The 24,522-nt window shown below is 43.8% G+C and overlaps 1 protein-coding gene across 3 annotated transcripts in view; it reads left to right on the top strand.

The window, feature by feature from the left end:
* The window catches only part of Ostf1 (osteoclast stimulating factor 1), an 85,565-nt gene that overhangs the window by 5,084 nt on the left and 55,959 nt on the right, over positions 1–24,522 (top strand). For all 3 annotated transcript variants that reach the window (XR_010047821.1, XM_063249691.1, XM_063249690.1), the window contains exon 2: positions 19,806–19,852. Coding sequence is in view for 2 of the 3 variants with exons in the window: in XM_063249691.1 (XP_063105761.1) it covers positions 19,806–19,852 (47 nt within the window). In the remaining variant the exon portion in view is untranslated. The remainder of the gene's footprint in view (positions 1–19,805; positions 19,853–24,522) is intronic.

The raw sequence follows: 24,522 nt of genomic DNA, 5'->3' as shown, positions 1-24,522 counted from the left end.
GATGGCCGTTCTTTCTGGAGCAAGCTGTTATTTCATTTCTCTAGTGGCCAGCAATGTTGAACGTTTTAAAAATTTATTTATTGGCCATCGATGCATACTCTAAAAAGTGTCATTTCATTTAGGGCACTTATTTTTTGATGGGGTTTTTATCTTGGGGCAAGATCTGTTTTTTTTTTTTTTTTTTTTTTGAGTTCCCTATATAGATATAGAGTCTGCCAAAAACGTATATGTACTTAAGGGAAAGAAAAACTTGTGCAAATTTAATACTAAATTTATTGTGATATTATGAGATTCGTAGAAGTTACCTTTGTTCTCTGTAGTTACAAGAGGTGCTCAAAGTGGTAGTCATGAGTTTCCAGACATTGATGAGTACAGGAACTGCTGCATGAGTGACCTTGGTCACTGAGGTGGCTGCACATGCGTTTTCAGTTTCTTCTCTAAGGGACAGCAGTGTAGCGGGTTTTCTGTGATATATGATGACCTCTGGGATCCCCTGTGCGAGGGTAACACCATCTGTTGAAAAGCAACATACTGGTTTTCTTTTGAGGAAGTACGTGTGTTCATCCTTCAAGGAATAGCTGGTAGAATTTTTCTCATTCTGTTGTCCCTCCACTCTGTTGGTTGTTTTCTTTGCTGTGCAGAAGCCTCGTAATTTGATGTGATCCCATTTGCTGATTCTTGACATTAATTCTGGTGCCCTTAGAGTTGTTGCCTATGCCTGTGTTTTCAGGAGTTTTGCCTGTTTTATCTTCCAGCAGCGTAAATGTCTCTGTGTTAGCATTTAGGTCTTGGACCCATTTTGAGTTTAGCTAAGTACAGGCTGTGACACGAGGAGTGCCGACTCAGTCTCCCTGTGTGGTAATCAGCTTGCCCCACACCAGTTACTACAGAGGCTGTTTTTCCTCCAGTGTATGATTTTGGCTGCTTTGTCAAAGATCAGGTAATTCAATGTGTCTGGGGTTGTTTCTGCTTCCTCTACCCTATTTCATTGGTCCATGTGTCTGTTTTTGTGCCAGTACCATGCTTTTTTTTTAAAAAAATCATTATAGCTTTGTAATATAACTTCGAATCTGGATTGTGATTCCTCCTATTTTACTATGGCTACCCAGAATTTCTTTTGCTATTATGTTTCTTGTTTTTTATGAATTTTTGGATTGTTTTCTCTACATCTGTGAGGAATGCTGTTGATATTTTGTTTGGGATTGTGTTAAATGTATATGAGTTTAGGAAATATTGTCATTTTTTACTGCATTGGTTCTGTCTATTTAGAAATGCTATTGGTTTTTGTGTGTTGACTTTATATCTTGATAAACTGAATTTGTTTATTAACTCCAGGAGTCTTTTGATGGAATTTTTGGTCCTCCTATGTGGAGGCTCGTAGCATTTGCAAATAATAATAATTTGATTTCTTTCTTTCCTACCTTTATCCCTTTTTTCCTTTTTCTTGCTTCATTGCTCCGGCTGATGTTTTAAGAACTGTGTTCCATGGGAGTGGTGATAGTGGACACCCTTGCTTTATTTCTGATTTTAACGGGAAAGCTTTTAGTTTTCCCCCCTTTAATATAACATGGGCAGTAAGTTTGTCATAAATGGCTTTTATTAGATTGAGGTAAGGTCTTTCTGTACGTATTTTTGTCAGGATTTTTTTTTTTTTTTTTTTTTTTTTTTGTCTTTTTCATTTTTATAGGTACCGGGGATTGAAGCGACCACCTGCTTGCAAGGCAGGTACTTAGGCCGCTGAGCTAAATCCCCAGCCCCTTTTTTCAGGATTTTAATCCTCAATGGATATTGGATTTTGTCAAAGGCCTTTTCTGCATCTGTTGAGATGATCGTGTCATTTTTGTCTCTGCTTCTGTTTATGTGATGAATTATATTTATCGATTAGTGTATTGATACATCCTTGCATCCCTAGAATGAAGCATACTTAGTCATGGCATGTAATCTTTTTGATGATTTGTTGATTTGTTCGTTAGAGAGATTGGCCTGGATTTGGTTGGATCCTTGTCTGGTTTTGGAATCAGGGTAATGCTAGGGATGACTTTGTGGGTCCTCTCTTCCTTTTAGTTTCATTAAAGTTTGAGAAGTGGCATTTGATCGTCCCTGAAGTTCTTAGGAAAATTGGCAATGACTCTATCTGGTGCTGGGCTTTTTTTAGTTGGAAGTTTAGTTAGAAGACTAAGTCTTCTTGGTTTGGTTTTGGTAAGCGATATGTATTCACAACAACTGTTATAGAGACTTTTTGAGTCTTATCTAAGGATAGGTAGAAGATACTGAATGAGATTTGGACTTGGGATCATCTCACGCTGGGCAGGTTTGACCACAGTCCATTGTAGTTGGAAACTGATACCTGACATTGGCTATATCTTTCAAGTGGCTGATTGATTTTGGTGGTAAAAGTAAATCACTATAAGTATTTATGTGTCTTATGAAAATAAATTCACGTATTAGAAGAGGCAAACGTCAGTGCTCTCAGTTCTTTTGTTATTCATACTAAATCCACAAAACTTCAGAGACATTACACATATGCTGTTTATCACTCATGAGATTAAAGAAATCTTCATCTAAAATGCTCTCAGTTTGTATAATCCCCCCCCCAAATATATTAAGCAAAGGTCAGAGTCTAAGGTCGTTTTTGAAATACGCACGATGAGTAGTTTCGTTTTGTAAATGTGGTGCTGTCTGTAAACCCAGCGGCAGAATGAAGTTCGAAAGAGCATCTGGGAACTCTCTAGGTGATGGTCGCTGAGGTGGCGGTTAATAGTTAATATTTATTTGGCCTGTGTCTCAGGCACTGTACGTGCTCCGTCTCCTTCTGTGAGACAGTCCTAACAGCCCTTTTCTCGGAATGAATTTATACTTAGGAAGGTTAAGTGAACTGCACCAGTGCTAGTGGCAATGAATGTGCCTTTGACTTCAGCCCGGGCATTTGGAGCAGAGAAACCTGTGGGATGGACTTGCTACTTTATTAACAGGTACAGCTGTAGAATTAGTGTTTGCTTTGCATAATTCCTCTTCTGCGGGGTCGCGGCTGTAGTAGACTGTCCACTGTTAAAAAACAGATCAGTGATGTATTCCGTTGTAACAGCACAGCTATACTAAAGTGTTCAGGAATGACAGAGCCATAGGAAGTTTTGATACATAATGAAGTCTGTTTGGGAAAAAGTGGGGAAATGGTGTGTTTGGCCTTTCTTTATAGCTTCACCATAAAGCAGCCAAAGCGGGGGGCTGTGTTCTTCAGGGGGGCATTCTTCCTTGTTGAAATCATAGGATCTCCTCGCTCTCATGTCCAACAGCTGTACCTCTTGACTTGCACGTGACTAGTGCCGTGAGGTTTTCTGATGCAAGTCTTTACACCTCTTGCTCAGTGAGGCCACCAGCACAGTTGTCCTCCCACGGTTAATGTACAGGGGAAGGCAGAACATTGTAAAAAAGATAAGAGCAGCTCTTCGTGGGTGAGTGTGAGTGAACTGTTAAGACTGTCTGTTAGAGACATTAACGTTGAGGGGAAAACATCGGTATTAGTACCAAGAGAGTGTCCTGGTTCTTTTACCTGCCTGGTATTCTACTGTATGTATGTATGTATGTATGTATGTATGTATGTGTGTGTGTATGTATTTTTTGATACAGTACTAGGGATTGAGCCTAAGGGCTAAGCAATGAGCTACATTTCCAGCTCTTGTTAATGTTTTAAATTTCGAGACAGGGTCTCACTGAGTCGCCCAGGCTCAGTGTGAACTTACACTCCTCCCGCCTCGGCCTCTCAGAGTGCTAGGATTCTAGATGGACCACCAACCAGTCCAGGCTCTGCTCGGACTACTGGTAATGCATACTTAGATTGTTTCCAGTCTTTTGTTGTAACAGTGTTAAAACAACTTCCTTTGGGTCCTCCCTGGCAGGGGCCATGCTGATCTTCTCTGTATTGGTCCAGTTTAGTGTATGAGCTGCTGAAGTGAAAAGTTAACACATGCTGATCCACAGGGTAAAGTGGACACTGCAGGTGTGTGCAAGTTCACTTTCATGGACATTTACAAACTGGTTTTCTTAGTGTACATTCCTACCAAAAATGTGTGTATGAGCCTTCAGAGAAAAATACGACACCTTTGATTATTCTTGTGTAACCAGCAGATGGGAGTCTGGGAGGGTGGCAGATGAGACGGCAGACTGAAGCAGGGTCTTGAAGGATGAGGGAGAGTTTGCTGTACAGCAGAATCAGGTAGAAACAGAACAGCACATCCTCCTGTCCATGTCTGACTGACTGCGTTGGCTTTCCTATTCTGAGCAGCCAGGGTAGCTTGGTTATATACGGGAAGTGAAAACTGGAGACTTTTTTTCACTTGTATTAAAGTAAAAACCCTTTACCTAATGTGACTGTGGAATATGGTACATGTGCTCACTCAGAACACAAAAATTTTCTTTTTCAGTTTTTTTTCTAAGATAAGTCTTGGTAAGTCTAACTTGCCCAGGCTGGGTACCAGCTTGCTGTCTTCCTACCTCAGCCTCCCAGGGGGTAGGGGTTAAGGTGAGTACCACCTGTCCCAGTTAAAAGCAGTCATTCTGGTGCCTCCCTGCAGACACATCTGTGTGTCTGGGAGGACTGTAGGCCCAGAGGTGAAGTGAGAGTTGTCACCCACCGAGACCGTTCACTTCCTCTTCCTGGAGCCCCTCCCTTCTGACAGGCTCCTGGCTCTTGCCTAACCCTTCCTGCTCTGAAGGACCAGCCCTTCAGAAGATACCGAGGCTCTGCGGTTTCCATGAACCTTGCAGAGTTCCGAGGCCTTGATACCAGCTTGTTAGAGCCCTGCTTTCCACAGCCAGCTCTCCGTTTCCTGATTCCGGGTGGGGACAGAGTCTCTGAGGGCTTGGCACCAGTGCTGGCGTTTCCTGGTTGACTGGTAGCTGGAACCTGTTGTTCCATCTGCCCCTGTCCCTTGTCACTTACCTCTGTCTCACTGCTCAGAAACATGGCCTGACAGGGGACACCTCTGGCCGGTGGCACTGTGCCTTCCTGGATCACTGTCCTTCATGGTCTGCGTCACTTCTCTGGACAGGTTTCGCAGGGCTCCTTTCCACTGCAGACCTGATCCTGCCACCTTTAGTGCAGGGCTGCAGCCCACAGAGTGCTGCAACACTGTTTTGCTCAAGGCTGTGGTTTGCTTTCCTCTGGGTTTCTTGGGGCTCTGAGAGGAAATTCACTGTTGTCTGAGGAACAAACTCACCAACCATCACTGGTAAACCCGTGATGGATGGATTGAATGTAATCTTCTTCCCCTCTGTGCTTACATTAAAACATAAGGGAAAAACAAGATTCCAAAAGGAATGCCCTGTGGGAAGGGGTGGGCTCGCTGAGGATAGCCCTGAGCTGTGCCCCAGTGGAGTGTGTGGTTGTATACTAAGCAATAGCTTTGGGATTGTCCTGGTCCTGGTTTCTAAATGAACTTGCTAGGTTACCAAACCCCTCTGTGTTCACAGCTGACTGGCGGGAGAGTGTCCTAGGTGCAGATCCTGGTGAGGTCATTGCAGAGTGCTGTGATTCAGGCTGGGTGGTGGCCTCTGAGGCACCCCGTTTAAAGCATGTGAAGAGGTCAGTCCGTTGACAGTGGCTCTGCGCACCCTCGCCGGCACGTGCCTGCTGGTGATTCTCCTCTCCCGGGAATTCCCATTTGTCTTCTGCCTCTGTTGGAGGTGATTGAGTTAAGTTGTGAATTCAAATTCAGTTCTTGCTGTATTCTCACATTTGACTCAAGGGAAGAGATGCTTCTTTGAAGATAACAACTCTTCCTTACAAGAGTGATTCTGTAAGGAATTGCTCTGCTGGCCAGGTTGTTTCCACATGAACCCCCGAACCCCCCCCCCCCCACACACACTCCAAGAAAACAACATTTAAGTACTCATAGGAATTCTGAATGGTGGCTTCCCTCTCTAGCACTCAGCACTAGGGATTAAACTAGGATTATTTCACTGAACTACATTCATTTCCATGTAGGGCCTTGCTGAGTCATGAAGTTGTGTGGCCAGGCTTGAATTTGAGATTCTTCTACCTCAGCCCTCTAGAATGCTGGGATTACAAAAGTGCTATGTAATAGGCAGTATTTTTGTTTTGTTTTTGAGACAAGTCTTGCTATGTAGTTCTGGTTGGCCTTAAACTCACCATACAGCCCAAGCTGCCTTGAGGTGCTCTTCCTGCCTCAGCCTTCTGAGCGCTGGGATTACAGGCATGTGCTGCCATGCCTGGCTTACAGTGGCAGTTTTAAGGACATAGAGTTATGTTGGTAAGGTTAGCTTTAGCTTAGGTTGGTAATGGTTAAGGCTTTAGCAATCAACAAGAGTAATTCTGTTCATAATTGAAAACTTTTATAGTGCTCTTGAATTAATTTTCCAATCACTCTTTAAAATCACAGATAAAGAACTACAGTTTGTAGGACAGAGGGCAGAGACGGCAGAGTGACGCTGCGTATGGGCAGCAAACGAAGGAAAGCCAGTTCTGGTGAGGGCTCTGGGACCTGTGGTCTGAATGACTGCTGCATGCGGGCAGGCTGCGCCCCTGCAAGACTGACTGTCCCTCTGTCCTCGGAGCAGAGAGCTTACTGTCACCATCAGCCCCTTCGCCTCACACATCATGTGGCTCTGCAGGACACTGGACATGGGCAGGAAGCTGGGCATCCTGAAGCTTAAAGACGGGTCCCACTTGCTGCATGCCCTGCCGTCTGCCCGGGTTCCATTTCTGTAAACACAGAGGTCTTCCGGGGTCCTGCACTGGAATGGCCTCCTAAAAAGAAGCCCAGGCAAAGGTCAGCAGAGGCTTTCATGATCTCCCAGGGTGTCATCCGCCCTACCCCACCCCCTGGGCTTAAGAGAAAGGGGGTTTATTTCTACTCCTGAGAGCATAGCTGGTAACTCCAGAGAGTGGCAGTGTACCTTGTCTTAGTTACCGCCTCAGCAAACCTGGGGAAGTCCTAAAGGCTCTCTCTCGCCTCTCAGCACTTCCTCCTTCTCCCGCCTGAGCTGGTCTGGGAAAAATACTGTGACACATTGGTGGAAGATTTTTTTCTGGCCTTTTTGGGAATCACTTGGGCTCTCTGAGCCCCTCTTGACCCCCCTGAAGCCTGCATAGCCCCTTCTTGCCAGCACTGTCTGGACTTCTGGACCCGGCCAGCCTGGAGCAGGAAGTGACTAGCTGGGCATTGCTGCTGGACAGACCGGAGGCAGTGTCAGTGGAGTGGAATGCAGTAGAGGTGTCGTGCGTAACATTCAGGCCCCCAGGCAGCCGTGCCACTCTCACAGAAGGAGCATGATTTGCAGCAACACAACTTAAACCTTTGAAATAGTGCCATGATGACTTGGGAGAACATACAGTTAGGGAAGCGATTTCTACTTTAAAGGACGTGACAGTCTCCAAACTCACTGTCCTTTTTTAGGTTTTGTCGTCACTCGAGATGTGGACTTTTGTTGGATATCTTGCGTGTGCTGCCTAAGGAAATTTGAACACTACCTGGGCATAGGTGTGCATGCCTGCCTGTAGACCCAGCACTCTAAGAAGTGGAAGCGGGAGGATCGCAAGTTCAAGCCTTGCCTGAGCAATTTAGTGGCTTAGTGAGACACTGTATCAAAATAAGAAAAAAGAGACCAGAAAATATGAGGGGCTGGTGACTTAGCTGAGTCCCTGGCACTCCTGCCCCAGCAAGCCCTTTTTGTTTCTGAAAGGAGCATGGTTCCATTTTCAAAGATACTGCTGATTCTTTGCTCCTTACTGCTTCCTTTTATGAGTTTTACTATTTTTCATGCATCCAGGTTTCATATTACCGAGTCAGAGCTCTGGTGTTCACTAGGGACAGGAGAATCCCTCAGCGGCAGACTGGTGTCCTGGGTGTCTATCAGCACAGCCCTCACTGAGCACCTGGTGTAAGTGCAGGTGTGTATCTCTGGAGGTCCTCTTTTCTTTCAGTTAGATACTGTGCATATCCTTGTGTCTAGATCAGGTTTGAAAGAGGCACTGCTACAAATATTGAACACAGTTCTAGCATCATACTAGTTGTCTTACTAGGATGCGTCTTTATGGGGCCAAGACTAAGGCTATTTTAATATATTCTGAGAGCATTTCATTATTGCTAGTAGTACCAGACATCTAAATCTGAATTTTTTCATTTATTTTATGAGGACTGGTTAGGTACATTCCCCTGTTAAATGCTCTGCTCTGGTGTGTTTTCAGATTGTGAATGGTAACGCAGAAATGGACATGAAGTCAGTGTAACTGCTCCAAAACAATAGCCAGAAAGTGTGTGGGGTTGAGGAGAATGTGGGGAGGGGAGGGCTAGAGCGGAGGAGAAAAGAGAAGGGGAAGAAAAAGAACCCTTCTTTAGTTTTACAAATGCATGGGTGGTGGTGGGGTTTTTGTGTCCTGATGTGAATTGTATTTCTACCTGTGAGTCTCAACTGAGGCTGAGAAAGTACCTGTGTGAAATTTAGGCAGGCATACTTTTTAGTTACAGCTCTTCTAGGAAAGAAAAAAAGGGTTCTGCTCATTTTCAGTAATTATATGGAATTTATATATTGTGCATAGCTGCTGGAAATAATATTGAAAAGAGTTAAAGCATCAAACTTCAAAAAAAAAAAAAGTTTGGGAAACCTCAGATGCAGGGATGGGAAGTCTCCCTTCCTGCCCCAGGCTTTAGGCACACTGAGCTGCTGTCCCTGGGTTTCTTTTTTTTTTTTTTTCCCCCTTTCACCATTCCTTTCCATCCTCTGTAGACTAGAATTAGGCTCTTCCTTTTATATTTAGCCCCCGCTTATTTCCTTCTCTTTCCTCCAAGTGCTTTTGAAATTGTGCTTGAACCATCACAGAGCTGATGCCTAATTTTTACTGGTGGATGGCTTCTTTTTTTAAAAATTTTTTTATTTTTACTTACTTTTATTACAAAGAAAATATATTGGAATTTCAAAAGAATTTGTAGATTTAAAGCAAGATAAAAATTTGGAAATTTTTTGAAAAATAATGACTCACTCAAAACCATGTACTGTTCACAAGGAACAGTACACATGTTGTTTGAGCTTCCTTGTCCCTGGGTTTCTAAGACGCTCTGTACTTCCTGACCCAGGCCACCTCCCTCCCTTCTTTGCAGGGGACCTGCTGCTATTTTTCCAAATGCCGCAGCCTGTGCTGGCCCCAGGTCTCCTGGATGTGTTCACCGGTGTAGCCTGGGTACTTTTTCAGTTGTGTTTTTGGTGTTTTCATTGCTCATCTCTGCACTGAGTTTTTTCCCACGGTGATGTTGGTGAGTAAAAGAGAACAGGAAGGCTCCCATTCAGCTTGCTGCAGCCAGGGGAAGTGTAAAAACCTTACGTTCTTTAGGTAGGACTTTGAAGAAGAACTCATTCTCGTGGTTGTGCATGGGATTGCTGTGGATTGTAGACAATTTAGAAAATAAAGGGGATATCTCAGGCCATCCCGAGATAAGCCTCATTTTGATATTTTCTTACAGTTTGTTTTGTTTATATAATTGATTGTATGTATATTATTACCAACTTTTTTAATGTAATAGCAAAATATATTTCCCAAAAGTTAATCTCTAAAGAATAGGATAAAACCTTCTAAAAAAGTATGACTATGTAATCTTTACTTCAGCATATGTCCACATTTATGCATTCATGCATTTCTGATTTTTTCTATATTCATGGTCATTGGTTTAAAAGATGACAAACTTCAACTCATTTAGTTCTTTAATAGTCATTAAGGTGCATAATGCCACCTGCTGTGCTATTGCTTAAAAAAAAAAATTAAGATGTCTCTGGTGGATACTGTAAACAATTGGATTTCCAAATATACAGGGCTACAATTTTGGCATTATTGTTCTGCCTAGTGGAGACAAACACACAAGAAATAATCCTCACGTTCTGTAACAGTGCATAGTAATTAATAATAGCTAAGGTTTATGGGCACACACACACAGCGTGTTTGGTGTTGCCTGGTATTTAGTAGATGCTGACATGTTTAATCTCAGAGCTGGCACTAAAGGCTCAGATGTCTGACCAGGAGTCGGAGGACGGATTCTGGAGCTACGGATCTGAGTCCCCAATGAGTCCACGGTGAGCTGGTGAACTCATAGCCTAGGGCGGTTTCCACTGCTCTTCCTGGCCCCGTGACCTGGACTGGTGACAGCTCTTTAACCTCAGTTTCCACGGTTGTAAAACAGGGTTAGTAAAGCATTTGCAGCTCAAGGTGCTCTGAGGATCAGGTAAGGTAGTGCAGGCTCATGCCCTGGGTGTGTCTGGACTTGGGTGTAAGGGTCTTAGAAATGTGCGCCGAGAGGGGGCAATTCGTTTTCTGTGAACGCTGTTAGTGTAGGAACTAACTGGTCTTGGCTGTCTAAAGTCACTTGCTCAGTCAGCTGTTTCTGCTTTGTGGGCCACGTGGTCTCTGTTGCTCTTGTTCGACTATGCTATTATGTACCATGATGTGAAAGCACCCACACGGTCTGCTGTCCACAGCTGTATTCATGTAAAACTGTATTGATCAGAGTTTCAGCTCATTTCCATGCGTCACGAAATCATCTTTTCATTTTCCCCTCAGCGGTCTGACTCTGTAAGGCCGTGTTTGGCCCGTGGATCATTCCGCAGCAGGCACTGCGGCCACTGGGCAGCTCTGGCTTCCCTTGGGCAGCGGATGGCATGACCAGTGCAGTCTTTTCTTCATTCCAGAGATGGGAGTTTTCTTCCCTTCTTCCCCAAGGTCTCCTTACACTGGCATGGAAGCAGTCCTCCTCAGGCAAAGAGTCTAACAGTTATTGCTCTGTTTTTCTAAGTTTTAGTCATTCAAAACATAGCTGGCAAACAGCTTGTCATTTGGAGTTTTAAACTCTGCTCATTGGGGCTTTGTTGTTACATAGTGGAAGAAAAGGAAAAAAAAATGACCGGAAGTATGATCCCTCAAGATGTAAAAGTAACCACGCTTGCTCACAGGCATTGCAAAGTATGAGCAAAACTAAAAACAGATTAGCAAGGCACACTGTTAATACACAGGGCCTCTTGTCAGAAAACACACTGCTGTTGTCTTTATGGAGTCTGCCGGCCCTGCAGCTGAAGTCAGGACGCGTTTCAAATTCTTTAGGGTTTTCTTTTTCTTATTCTTTTTTGGATTGGATAGGGGAACTGGCGGGGGAGAAGTGATACTGGAATAAGGAGGTATAAGAAAGTCATGTTTGTAGTCTTTTCTATTAGATGAATGAGTGGAATTGACTGAATTTGCGGGCAGAAATAATTCATTATGTCCACGAGACTTGGGCATTGCTGTACTCCAAATCACACTGTGATATTTTTCTTTTGATGGATTATAGCCTCTCTCATTTTTCTTTTCTTTTTTGGTCTTTTTGAGACAGGGTTTTGTTATGCAGTTCAGGCTGGCCTTGAGCTCACTTTGTAGCTCAGACTGGTCTTGAACTTGCAAAGGATCCTTCTGCCTCAGCCTCCTAAGTGCTGGGATTACAGGCATGCACCACCATGCCTGGTTCCTCTCTTGATTTTCAAGAGCAGAGGGCTTTTGTGGAATGGCGCGTGGAGATCTGAGCCACGAGTCTGTTGGGAAATCATCACCTCGCTCACAGGGACCATGAGAAGCCCAGGGAGCCTTGCTGCTCCCCAGAGCACAGCCATTTCCTTCTGCTCCAGAGCAAAAGGATAGCCCTGGCTCTTGGGTACCTTCACATAGACGCCCTGTTTCAATTTTGAACAGGAAACATCCTGTTTCATCATGCGGATGTAGCAGATTAAATATGCCAAGTGGAAAGCACATTAATATTTCAGTGACCCTGGGAGTATTCTAAGGTGGTATGCTTTCTTTGCATGCCATGGAGTGTGAACTAAGATTAAAATTTCTGTATTCTCTTAAGCAAATGTGAGAAAAATATATGTATGTAGTAAATCAATACTTTCCATGGTTTTTTCTTCATCGAGTAATTCTCTTCTATTTTTGGGAGCTCTACGATTGGCTTTTGGAGAAGATGGAAAAATACTGTTTGTTGTATGCTAGGTAAATTTTGATATTCACAAAACAGAGGAAACACTGCCCATTTTTAGGAGTCTTGCAGCAGATCCCTAACGTGGTCATATGCCTTTGAGTAGTATCTTTGCAACTTTTTTTGACCTTGCTGTTCACTAAGATATATATTTTACTTAATGACCCAGTACGTAAACACACTCGTGGGGCACATGGAAATTTACCCTAGCCTCTCATATTTCTTTCAGAATCTGCCACTCAGCTTGGACTGGCTGGCTAAATTAAGCATCACATCAAGCTTTGTGCTTGAGCAGGGATTGTAAACTGCAGAGGCAACCCCTCTGCCTAACGTTAGTGCTGGCACCAGTAATGGAAATAAGGCATGCCGTTTGGACTTGCTGTTCCCTTTATCTCATTTTGAAAAAGTGCTCTAAAGGTAACTTATTCTGAAGTTGTGCTTTATCTACTGTGACATATTTTGTGTTTTATTTATTGAAATTCTTTATTGAAGGCATCAATGTATATTTAATATTAAAAGAGTAAGCTATTATCATAGTTGATGATTGTGAGACTGTCGATTTTAAGTTCAAAAATCATTATATAAGAGCAAACATTATAGATTGAGAATGAATGTTGAGGTGGCGTAGTTGCTAATAATTTTTGGCAAACCATTGCATTTTATGTGGGGTTGCTGTCTGCAGTTGTTTCGTTACCGGTCAGCACATCTTAGGCCCAGGAGATGAAGAAGAGGCACATTTTGACCTCAGGTCGGTTTCTGTGACACAGGAAGGAAAATTTGCTAACGTGCTGGTGGCATTGCCACAGCCATAGCTCTGCAGGCAGAACTCCGGTGAAAATGACTTGCTTTAGAGAGAGGATGTATTCAGTTTTGCAAGAGTCACGCCAGGCAGTGCATGCTTGATAGTGCCAAGGAATTATTGTTCCTTCCCTTTCATGTTAGGTTTTAAAAATGAGTATACTTGCATTTTAAAAATATATTCATATTCAATGTTTTGAATAGTTTCCGATTTACTGTTTAATCCCAGTAGTTCATTCTGTGAAAATGATGGTTTGTTTTACCACATATTAAGCTTTTGTAGTTATATAGGATGCCAAAATTATGTTCGATAAGTTTCTAAGGTAAATATCTGTCCCTTTCTCCATTTCCAGTAAAATAAATATTGCATAGAACCATAATTCTACAAAGCATAGTGCTCAGTGGTCTTTTCTGTCTAATTGTGTTACTTACTTTTTTTCCCCCTTTTTATTGGTACCGGGGATTGAACTCACAACTGCCTGCTTGCAAGGCAGGCGCTTATGCTGCTGAGCTAAATCCCCAGCCCCTACTTACTTATTTTTAAAGCCTCTAAATTAGTTTCATAAGTAGGTCATGAGCTACTTTTTTTTATTTTTGCATTTGTAGGGATTGAACCCAGGGACTTGCATACTAGGCAAGCACTCAATCACTGACCCGCACTCCCAGCCCTTTCTAAACTTTGACATAAAGTCTTATAAATTTCCCAGACTGTCCTTAAGCCTGTGATCCTTTTGCCTTAGCTTTGGAGTAGCTGGGATTATATGCGTGTGCCTCGGTTGGGTATGGCCTGCATTTTACAGATGTTAATACAGTGCATTTCAGGAGTAATGAGATGGTTGGGGAAGGGATAGTCTTGTATGCAGTACTTTAGTCCCACAAGTGCTGCTGACGAGAGTCTCCTCTTCATGCTCTTTTCTGCAAAAGCCAGTTTAAGATCTCAGAGGCGCGTTCAGGCTTGTGACAAATGAATTAATGCTACCACTCAACAGTTTTTCATAGTGGCTGTGCTAGTTCACATGCCTACTAGCAGTCTGAGAATTTTAGTAGTTGTGTATCTGAATTAACGTTTAGCATTTTTTAGAAATTTAATTTGGAATGTAGTAGAAATACAACAGAACAAGACAGAACAAAGGCAATCGAGATAATGCAGTGAAATCGGTACAAAACTTCAAGCAGGATGCTGGGTAGTAGTAATAGGTTCTATAGTATATCTTGTTATCTTCACAATAGTTGTTCAGTCAATTAGGTATAGTGAAATCAAACCAATAACAGAACATTATAAAACCAATCAATGGAGAATATTGAATAGAGCTAAACCATCAAAACAAAACATAACAGTGAAAAAACCTTTGCCTTCAAACAGAACATAGAAGGAAGTCCCCCATATTTGCTATATTGCATATGGTCGTCCTCCCAAGAGATGCTCAGACCTGTCCCCAGTTGCTGACGTTGCAGGGGGAGGGATATTTGATTTTTAGCCCATGTGCCGGTAGGCTTGCATTTTAAAAAATATTCTACCTCTTATCTGAAATGCATGGTCTCAAAAGTGTTTTGTTTTATTGATTGATTGACTGCTTGATTGTCTTTTTGAGGCAGGGTCTCTCTATGCAGTTCAGGCTGGCCTTAAGCTCACTTTGTAGCCCAGGCTGGTCTCCAACTCGCACTGATCCTCAGCTTCGCAAGTGCTGGGATTACAGGTGTGAGCTACCACGCCTGGCTTCAGAAGTGTTTTAGATTTCAGACCTCTTTTAGATTTTTTTTGAATATGTGCTTAGACTTTATTTTTTGATTTGTAATTTGGGTGCTAAGAATCAGACTCAGGAACTCACCCTTGCCAGACAGGTGCTGTGCCACTGAGCTATGTCCCGGGTCCTGCACAGACTGTTCTAGTTGAGTGCCCCTAACCTGAGGATGTTGAATCCTAAAAGTTGCAAATGTACTTTTTTTGTGTGTGTGCAGTACTGAGGATAGTGCTGATTCATATCCCTAACCCTTTCTATTTGGAGACAGGCTCTTGCTAAGTTGCCTTTACTGGGCTGGAACTTGTGGACCCTTGCCTCAGCTCCCTGGAGTCCTGGGACCGTGGATGTGCACTGCCACACCTGTTCAAAATGTGAGAGTTTTTAAACAGCAGTTTTAATTTAACAGCACAGAGCACAGAGATTGGTGCAGAGATTTCCCGTGTGTTCTATGTTCCCACGTGTGTCAGTCCGCTTACCTTGTATGAATTTCTCCTGTCAGAATAATACATTTATTACAATGAGTAAGCCTGAGGTATAGTTACTGCCCAGAATCCTGAGTTTGCATTGGGGCTCACTCTTGTGCATTCTGCGGGTTTGGACAAACTCATATGTCACTATTATAGGGCCATGTAGAGTAGTTTCACTGTCCAGAAAGCCTCTGCGTTCACTTATTTATGTACCCTCTGCTTCCCACCAGCCCTTGCAACCACTGATGTCACTGTCCGCACAGTTTTACTTTTCTAGAATGTCCTGTGGTTGGAATTGTATAGTATGCAGCCTTTTTGGGTTAGTAGTATGCTTTTAAGTCTCCTCCATCTTTTCTTTTTTTTTAATTTTTATTTAAAAGAAGAAAACCCAAAACAAAAGTATAAGGGTACAAGTAATACAGAATTACAAAAAAAAAAAAAAAAAAAAAAAAAAGGTAAGAAATCAGTAGTTAATAGATTATATATTGTCATCTTAGAAATAGTTGTTCAAGTTACAGGATTAAAGCATAAAGTGGACATGCAAATAGTTGTGTTCAATGATCCAGCAAAAACTCAGTAATATGGTCATCTATCTTGACACACCTAAACACACTTGCAGTTGTATCCTTTAGAGCACTTTTTTTCCCTCTCTTTTTTACAACAAAATTTACACATTTTGGGTTTTATTACTTCCGTAGTTCTTACTACTTTTTTTTTTTTTTTGGAAGAGAATAAAACTGAATATGACAAAACAAAGCAGCCCGTCAAAATAAAGGATAGCCATAGCACATGATGTAAAAACAGAGTACAAGGTTATCAACAATGGTTACCATAATGCCTTTTGATTCCTTAGAATTGCCTATATCATCAGGTATAATAAAATTGAACAAAACAGTACAGAACAAGACCAATAAAACCTAAACATTAGAAACATTACAGGACTTCAAAAGAAGATAATAATCAAATCAGAATGGGCATCATAGTGAATCTTATTGCCTTCTATGTAGTTGCCTATACTCTCAAACTTGATACTATCAAACAGAATGGAACAGAGTCTAATTAGTCAAAGAAAGATAGTGGGAGTAATACAGGGCTTCAAATCAAGTTAATAGGAAATCAAAAAGTTACTATAATATATCCTGCTATTTTTTTAAATTTTTTTCCCTTAATTAAAAAAATATAAAAATAAATAATTTTTTAATGAATATGGGGGAGATTGAGATAAAAGAGGACATAACAACATAACAATATAGGTCAAAGCATGGCAATTTCAGCAACCTAGTGCTTTACCACCAAATAACCCGACTTAATAGTAGTTACCATAGTGTCTCTTTCCTTGAAATATTTGAATATAACTTCATATACTATAGCATCAATCATATCAAGACAGTGTGAAACCATTCAAGTGGATGAAAGTATTACAGGTCATTCTGCTTACTGGCTTTTTTGTGTATATGTATGTGTGTGTGTAGGAGATTGAAACCGGGACCTTAACCCTGAGCTACATCCCTGGCCCATTTTTATTTTTCCTTATTTTAAGATAAGGTCTTGCTAAGTTTCTAAATTGCTCAGCTGGAGCTGAGCCCACCATGCTTTGGTTTTTCCTGTGTCCCTCCTTGATAGTGAGCAGTCCCTTTTGCACTGTCCTGGTGGTTTTCTCCAGTTTTTCCTTTACTCCTTCTCTAACCCATAGTGAAACAGATAGGGCGTTATACCGTGAGTCTGTAAGCCAGGTGCTGTTTCCGGGCCTTGGAGGTGTGCTGGTTGTCCCGCACCCCCACGGCGGAGGAGACTGCTTTGTTCTTGCCTGCAGAGACCCTGTCCTAGATTCCTCCCTCACTTTGCCCCGCCCCCACCACATTTGGAAGTCTGGGCCCAGCCTGCCCCCAGAAGGAAACACAGGGTCTGGCTGGTGACTGGTGGCCCCGCTTCCTCTTTGTGGAAGACCCGGCGGGCTTGGCGAGGAAAGGAAAGGGCAAGGCCAGCAAGAGGAGCAGCGTTGGGTACCTTCCCTGCTCACCCTGGCAGGGCTTTAGCCTGCCTTTCGTGTGTCCCCTCAAGTCCTTCTTGAGCAGCACCATAAACGCCCTGCTGGGGGGTCAGATGGAGGGCTGCCCTTTTTCCAGCCTTCACACAGGTAAATTCTGCTGCCTCCACACAGCCCCTTTCCTATGACTTTGCCATATGTGGATGAACTTGAGTGAGATCGTGGATCAGGCTGAGAGAGCCTTGAAAGGCGTCTAACCCAGCCTCTTTCCACACAGAGGAACACAACTTCTTTATGTCTGTGATTTACCTTCTGTAAGTCAGTTTGAGGCCTGATGTGGTGGCACACTCCTATAATCCTTGCACTTGGGAGTCTGGGCCAGGAGGATCACAAGTTTGAGGCAAGACCCTGTCTGTCTCAAAAAACAGAAACAAAAGCAGTAGACAGTTCCATTTGTTTTTTTGTTTTGTTTTTGTTTTACTTTTTGAAACAGTCTTGCTATGTAGTTCAGGCTATCTTTGAACTCACTATGAATTTGCAGTGATCCTCCTGTCTCAGCCGTTCAAGTGCTAGGATTATAGGTGTGTACCACCACATCATTTTACCGTTTGTTTCTGGTGATGCATTTTCTGGTTTTTAAATGTTTTTAAAGAAAATAATATAGAAACAGAGAGCATTCTAACTTCTCCATAGCACTTTCTATAAACTTCTAGATGCGTGGACCATTGCTCAGAGTTAATTAAGTTTGGTATAAAAATTACCAGAGAATTAACATCATAGTTCTTTTGCGAGAGAATGTGCAGTGTTGTTGACCTGTGACCGGGAAAGTCATCCTTCTCTTGTCTGTGCATTTTATATTTCTGGTTGCATCAGTTCTTCCACTTCCAGGTGACTCCATTTTGAGAAGGAATAAAAGCGCAGAGCTTTTATAATGTACATATTAAAAGGGCTAGTGTCCCAGTATTAAGCAATAAATGGAGCTGTGTATGTGAACGTTTTCTTCTACAGTGTTACACAGTCAGATGCTCCTTTGTTTAATTTGAGGAGTTGCCTGCTTTTCAGTACAAATAAACTGTCCACTTCCTTTCAGTGGTGAACTTTTAAAGTAAGACTGCACTAGAGATACAGTTATAAAAACAAATGGTTTAGGCATACACCACATACTTGTTTTTAGCTGTTTTTACTGATGTCAACCTATTAAGATGGTGTTGGGTCTTGGTTCCAAAATTAGCCACATAGCTCATCATTCCATTCCCTCCAGCAAACAAGAAGTTCTGTCCTCACTGACTTTGGTCACAAGCGGGTCACTTCCTTGTGTGACTTCCCTTTGGGAAGTTCAGGGTAATCAAGATAGCTGATCTCCCCTCACACAAGGACAGCCTGTCAGCAGAAAGCATTTCTCCCGCAGTGTGACCTTGCCTCTTCCTTTTGGTGTTTCCTTTCCCCAGATAGGGTGTGAGTGTGAGTACAAAAAATGCTGCAGACAAAGGAAAGAATATTTCCCTTTGCTTCTTCCTGTGACCCTCCCCTTAGTCCAGCAGGAGCGATGTGGCTCTAGAGTACAGATCGCTGCAGCGCTGTCTGATGGGTGCAGTGAGTCCTAGAGCCCAGGAGCCGGCCTTCTCCTTTGGGGTGGTCAGAGGGAAGGCAAGGATGCTTCCTCCCTGGCTCACAGGAAATGTTTGCTGCTGTTTCCATGGATTGTGAAAGTCCTGCTTGCTCCAGTGCAAAGAATGTAAACAGTATATACTAGTGTGTGAGGCTCCCCTAAGGGGTGCTCACATTGCAGGGTTTGCGCAGGTGTGGGTGACCTAAGCAGGATGCATGTGGCAGGTCACTCTTTTAACTTGCCCTCCGGTGTTAATCAGGTTTTTGTCCCTGTCACCAAACACCTGCGAAAAACAATTTAAGAGAACAGATAGTCCTATTTTAACATGCTTTCTAAATCTATTTATTTCTGGAAAGTTCCCTTCTCTGTTTTGCTCTTTGTAGATCTCACTGTTCGTGTAATAGAGGGTGGTCTACACTGTTCTGCAGGGATGAGAAGCTGGACAAGCTGGGGTCTTGCCCTCAGAGGACCTCAGCTAGCAGATTTGTGGGTGTGGTCAGTGTTATGGAAATGCTACAGATGGACACATGAAGAGAGGGTTGTTTGGCAGCATGAGGAGGACACTCCCATGATCAACCTCTCTATTATTGCATGTCTTTGTTGGGAGACTTGGTGGAATCACAAGTTTCCTCGGCAAGTCGTTTTAGTTCCTCCGTGGTGCTGTGTTTTCTTTTCTTTGGGAAAGTGTAAAATCCTAATCCACTGATTTAAGAGTATTAAGTCAGTATAGATTCTCACATTAAATTTTTCTTTATGTTAAGTTGGTCACCTTTTAATATAGCTGTCTGTGTATGTATTTGTTTTTTGAGATGATCTTACTGTGTAGTCGAGGCCAGTGTGACTCAAATTTGAGGTCCCTTTGTTTCAGCCTCTCGAGTGCTAGATTGTAAGTGTGTGCCACCATCTGGGCTCACTTTTATATTTTTAAATTTCAATCTTAGGGTTAAAAGCACTGATTCTACATAAGGCAATTCAAGCAATCATGTAGTTCCTGCTCAAGGGGAAGCAAAGCCATCCTCCAGAGACATGCATTTATTTTATAAATATGTCCTTTGTGGAAAAGGTACTTAATTCAGAATAACTTCATCTGATGGGCTTTCAATTAGGGAATCCTGAAGGATATAAAGGATAATATTTTATAGAACAAGATTTAGGATTAATCAAACTGATCAGATGTTGCTTTTCCCTTTCTTCTAGGGCAAGTTAAAGTCTTCAGAGCTCTTTATACCTTTGAACCCAGAACTGTAAGTATGAGGTTTTTAACTTTAAAGTTGACATTACAACCTGGAATCATTTTACTTAGACATTTCCTTGGCCCCTCGCCTGCTTTTCTTGGATGGACACAGGAAATTCACTGCTGTCTTCGGTAGTGCAAGCTAGCCCCCAAGCTGATTTGTGTCCTTCAGGTACTGCTGTCCCCTGTGTGGTGACCCAGGCTGCTTTCAGATCACCAGGTGCCCTTGATATAAAGCACGGGTGACCCTGACTTAGCCTTCTTTGCTATAGATCCCATACTAGCCTTCCCTTCTTCTCATCACCTACCTTGATCGACCTCATGGTGGCCCCTTCTACTGATCTCCTATCGCTGCCGTGTGTACTTTTCTCTTGCTGTAGTTTCTGGTGTCATCCATAAAGCCACCCATCCATCCGTGGTTCCTCGGGCCCATGTGTCAGACACTGGTCTAGACTTTATGGTTAGTGCAACCCTAACAGAAAAGGCTCACTGAGCTGGAGTCACAGTGGGGACAGACAGACAGTGGGTACACAAGTGATGTGACTATCTGGGCGAGGGGCTGTGGCAAAGGGTAGGGATGGCAAGGGGAGAGGCTGGTGGAAGAGAGTGCTGTTTTCAGTAGGTTGCCAGGGATGGACTTTCTATAAAGGTGATTTTGAATGGACACCTGCAGGCAGTGGGGAAGCAGAACAGGGCAGACAGTGCAGCCTGGAAAAGTGTGACGAGAACAGCTGGTGAAAGACCCATGCGGAGAGGCCAGGGCAGATCGTGTTAGGCCTTATGGGTTCCTTTGGGGTTTACTCTGGCGAAGACGGGAAGCAGTTGGAAGGTTCTGTGTGTGGGGTTTGTTGGATGGTGATGTTTTAGAAGACTTCCTCTAACTGAGGAGCGGAAAGCCAACCAACATGGATGGTTTTGGTGCAGCAGAGATTAATAGTGAAGCAGGAGTTCAGATAGTTAGGAGCCAAAAAACCCACCAAGGACAAAGAAACCAAAAAGAGCTGTTGCTGATTCTCCTCCCTTATATGCTGGAGAGGAGGGGCTCCCCTCCACGGGCAGCTGGCCTGCCATTAGCTGCATCTGTGTTCACCCTGGGCCCTGCTGTCCCTGGCATCCGTGGGGGTTCTCAGCACCAATTCACCACTATCAGGTTGGCGCCTGGCTGCAAACCCCAACTCTGTCATTTTCTTGCTGTGTGAATGATGTAATCTCCAAGGCCATCGGTTCTTCATTTGGAAATGGAATACTGTCGGCCATCCTTCTGTGGTGGTGCGAGGAAAATATTCGAAGCTACCACGAGCTAAGCACCAGAAAACGGTGGCATATTCTGTAGCTAATATGGGGTGCATGCATATGCAGATAAGTCCTCCTAAGCCTTTGCAGACAAAATGTTTCTGGATAGAGAGAGGTTGGCAGGGCATTTCACTCTCTCCTAGAGTTCCAGCAACACCTTCCTACACGTCGGCCAGGGTGGAGACTGTGAGGATCACAGACTGCATGGCTTTGGCAATTTCTCTGGAATTCTGAGAGCTAGAAGTCCATACCAGGGTGTTAGCAGCAGTGATCCCCCCACACTGCTTGTGGATGGCTGTCTTCTCCCTGGGGTCTCTCCTATGGCATTTCTGCATACTGCTTAAGCCTCTTTTAGGGACAGCATTCACGTTGGTTGGGGCTGCCCTAAAAACCTCATTCTAACTTTATTACAAGATCCTCTGTTGGAGTGCAGTCACGTACTTTGAGGAGCTGGGCTTAGTGTTCAACAGAAGGATTCAAAGTATACCCCTGGTGAGTGCTAGCACATGGTAGGGAAGCGGTTTCTAACCCCCGTGCACAGGAAGGACCATCGTCTCATGCCTTCTGCCATTGGGGGAAGGCTGGTGTCCTCAGCTACCCGCTGAGCCTCCCAATGAGCAGCTGCTCTCTGCTTCCCCTTCCTTTTAGAATAGGACTTGCGTGTGCTGAGCTTTGAGACTTGAGCTGACTGCAAGCTCTCTCTTTGACTTCCCTCAGTGTCCTTAGTTGGCGTCACCTTTGCCCTTTCTCAGTGGCCTCCTCTTCCTCCTTCGTCTCCTCCTGACCTTGTGTTTCATTCGCTTTCAGAGTACAGAGCCAGTGTCCCTATTGCATCTGCATTTTCTGCTACCCGATGTTCCTGAAATGTGGCTTTGGTCCCACCGCCTGCTTCAGACCCTTTAACCGCAGGTGTGGTCCTTGGGAGTCCAGCCTCCCCTTTCCAGCTGCACTGTGCTCTTTCCTTCCTCTTCGGCTGTCCACGCAGAATTGGACCCGCAGTAGAACGTGTCTCTGCACTGTTTCTGGGCCATGGTGTCTAAGCCCGAATGACCTCTTCCTCTTCTTCAGACACTTCTCTGACCGCTCTGGTCAGAAGTAGAGTGCTTCTTCCACTCCTGAACTTCAGCGTTGAGTGCTGCAGTCCTCATGGTGTGGTGAGCGCAGGAGTCAGTGTCTGTGCTAAGCCTTAGGACTGGCTTGGTGACTGCAGCACCTGCGTGGCCTGGAGCAAAGCCCCTGACCGCTTGTCTCTGTTGTCATCTACAGTGAGAGTGACAATCAAACTCTTAGGAGTTAAGTGAGAATTCAGTGAGGAAACAAGGAAACGTCTAAAGCTGCTGTTATTATCAAGGAGTAAATGTTCCTCTTGGAAGGAGTTTCTTTCTTTCTTCTTTTTTTTTCTGCTGGGGTCTTAACATAGCTCAGGCTGGCCCTGAACTCACCTTGTACCCCAGACTGGTCTCAGATTCGCAGCGATCTTGCCTCAGCTCCCTGAGTGCTGGGATCACTTGTGGTGCCATCCTGCCGAACTTAGGAGATTCTGTGTTAATGGATATTTCACAGACTTTTTTTTTGGTACCGGGAATCAAACTCAGGAGCTTGTGCTTGCCAGGCAGGTCCTGTGCCACTGAGCTGTATCCCTGGCCCATTTAACAAATATTTTTGATGGGTCAATATATTGATTAATTTATCTATAATTCTCTGTGATGGTGTTTTTCCAGTGCTTTAAAAAAAAAAAACCCTTATTTGGTTCATTCAGCACAAGAGTGAAAAAGAAAAAAAACACCCTTAGTTACTATTGATCATACAGGAGGAAAGACATTTAAAACATTATTTGTTTATTTTTTTAAAGAGTATACATTTAAAGTGTGACTGTATTTTTTAGTGGTTTTGGTCCTGTGGGTCCTAGGCAGTGGTCTCTGCTGACCAGCCCAGCCCAGCCTCTATTCCCCATACCTCCTTGCTTTCCCTCCTTCAGTCCAGATGTTGAAGGCGTCTGGAACAGGTAGCCCCCAACCCCCCTAGGCCTTTCTCACCCGTGAAATGCATAGGATGTTAAATTTTTAATATTGTCCCTGCTCCAGGCTCATTTGCATTTATTTCTGAGTGAGAATTTCTGCTGGACAGTGCTGGAACTTCCCTGGCCTGTCTCCTCAGTCATCATTGGCCATCTTCTGTGGCGGACAGATGTACCATGGCATGTCCCAGACCGACTCAGCCTCCTCAAAGTCATGGGTAACAGGCCTTATCTAAGGATGGAGTGTGTGTCGAGGGCTTGGTCAGCAGGCACAGTGCCCCATGGAGGCCTCAATCATGTTTTTAGCTGTGGTTCCAACCCTAGGAGATAGCAGCAGCCATGCCCAACTGTCTAGCTGATCCAGGCAGAGGCAGAACACAAAGCAGCTTGTGATTCCCAGTTGTCAGCCCGTTGCTCGCCTACCTTGCTTAAAAGCAAAGTCCTGCCATCACCCAGCCCTGTTTGGTTTTTATTTCTCTCCCAAACCACAGTCCAATAAAGTGTCATGAAGAATTGGACTGGAAAGACCACTGTGGTGACACAGGAGTGTGAGAGAACAGCATCTCCCCCGGCTGGAGGAGTATTGATTCCCAAAGAGAAACTGGCAGGACGTTGCCCTGCCCTGCCCTCCCTGCTCTGCCTTGCCCTGCCCTGCCGGTAAGGTTTGCTGGGCTCCCCTGGATCTAATAGCACCACGAGTGGAGGAAGGAACTCCAGAATGGGAATCCAGAGGCTGAGATTGGGGCCCAGCCCTGCTCCCCCCCCCCCCCCCGATCTGTACAAGTTCTTTTAGTTTTGCTGGGTCCAGTTGTGAAACAGATGATGCCCGTGGCCTAGCCCCACCTAGTGGGTTGTCATGAGGGCTAAATGAGGTCAAAAGCACTGTGCAAGTTAAAGGTACTGCTATGGGTTTTGTTGCCTGCTTTATTGCAGTAGGGACAGCGTGAGGAATGACATAATTTGCAAGGCCACTAGCACATAATCTGGTCATGACACATGCTAATCAGTAACAGCTGTGCCTGCTGCTGCTGTGGGCGGCGCTGGTGGGGTTAGGGAGAGGAGTTTTACCATCTGACTGTGGTGGACTGAGGCGACGTCTGGCGGGTACCTACCTTACCATCTTGCAGAAGCTTCTCATCTGTTTTACAGCAGTAAGATTTGCATCACATTATAGTGCTGTTGGTGAGGATTAAATTAATATTGTAGGTGCCCAGACAATAATAAGTACTGTACAAAATGTATTTATTTACTTTTATTAGTTTCTGGAACTTACGGTGGTCAAATCTAAATTTCAAAAGGATATCACAGTTTTTCTAAATTTTATATAAATTATGTATTTGCATAAGCCAACAAAATTAACGCCCTGGAAA

This window comes from Cavia porcellus, unplaced genomic scaffold, assembly GCF_034190915.1.
Source record: "Cavia porcellus strain 051 isolate PalLab524CR breed Dunkin Hartley unplaced genomic scaffold, mCavPor4.1 scaffold_1, whole genome shotgun sequence".
NCBI classification, from domain to species: domain Eukaryota; kingdom Metazoa; phylum Chordata; class Mammalia; order Rodentia; family Caviidae; genus Cavia; species Cavia porcellus.
Note: the sequence above shows the minus strand (reverse complement) of the source record. Positions and strands in the feature narration are given on the sequence as shown.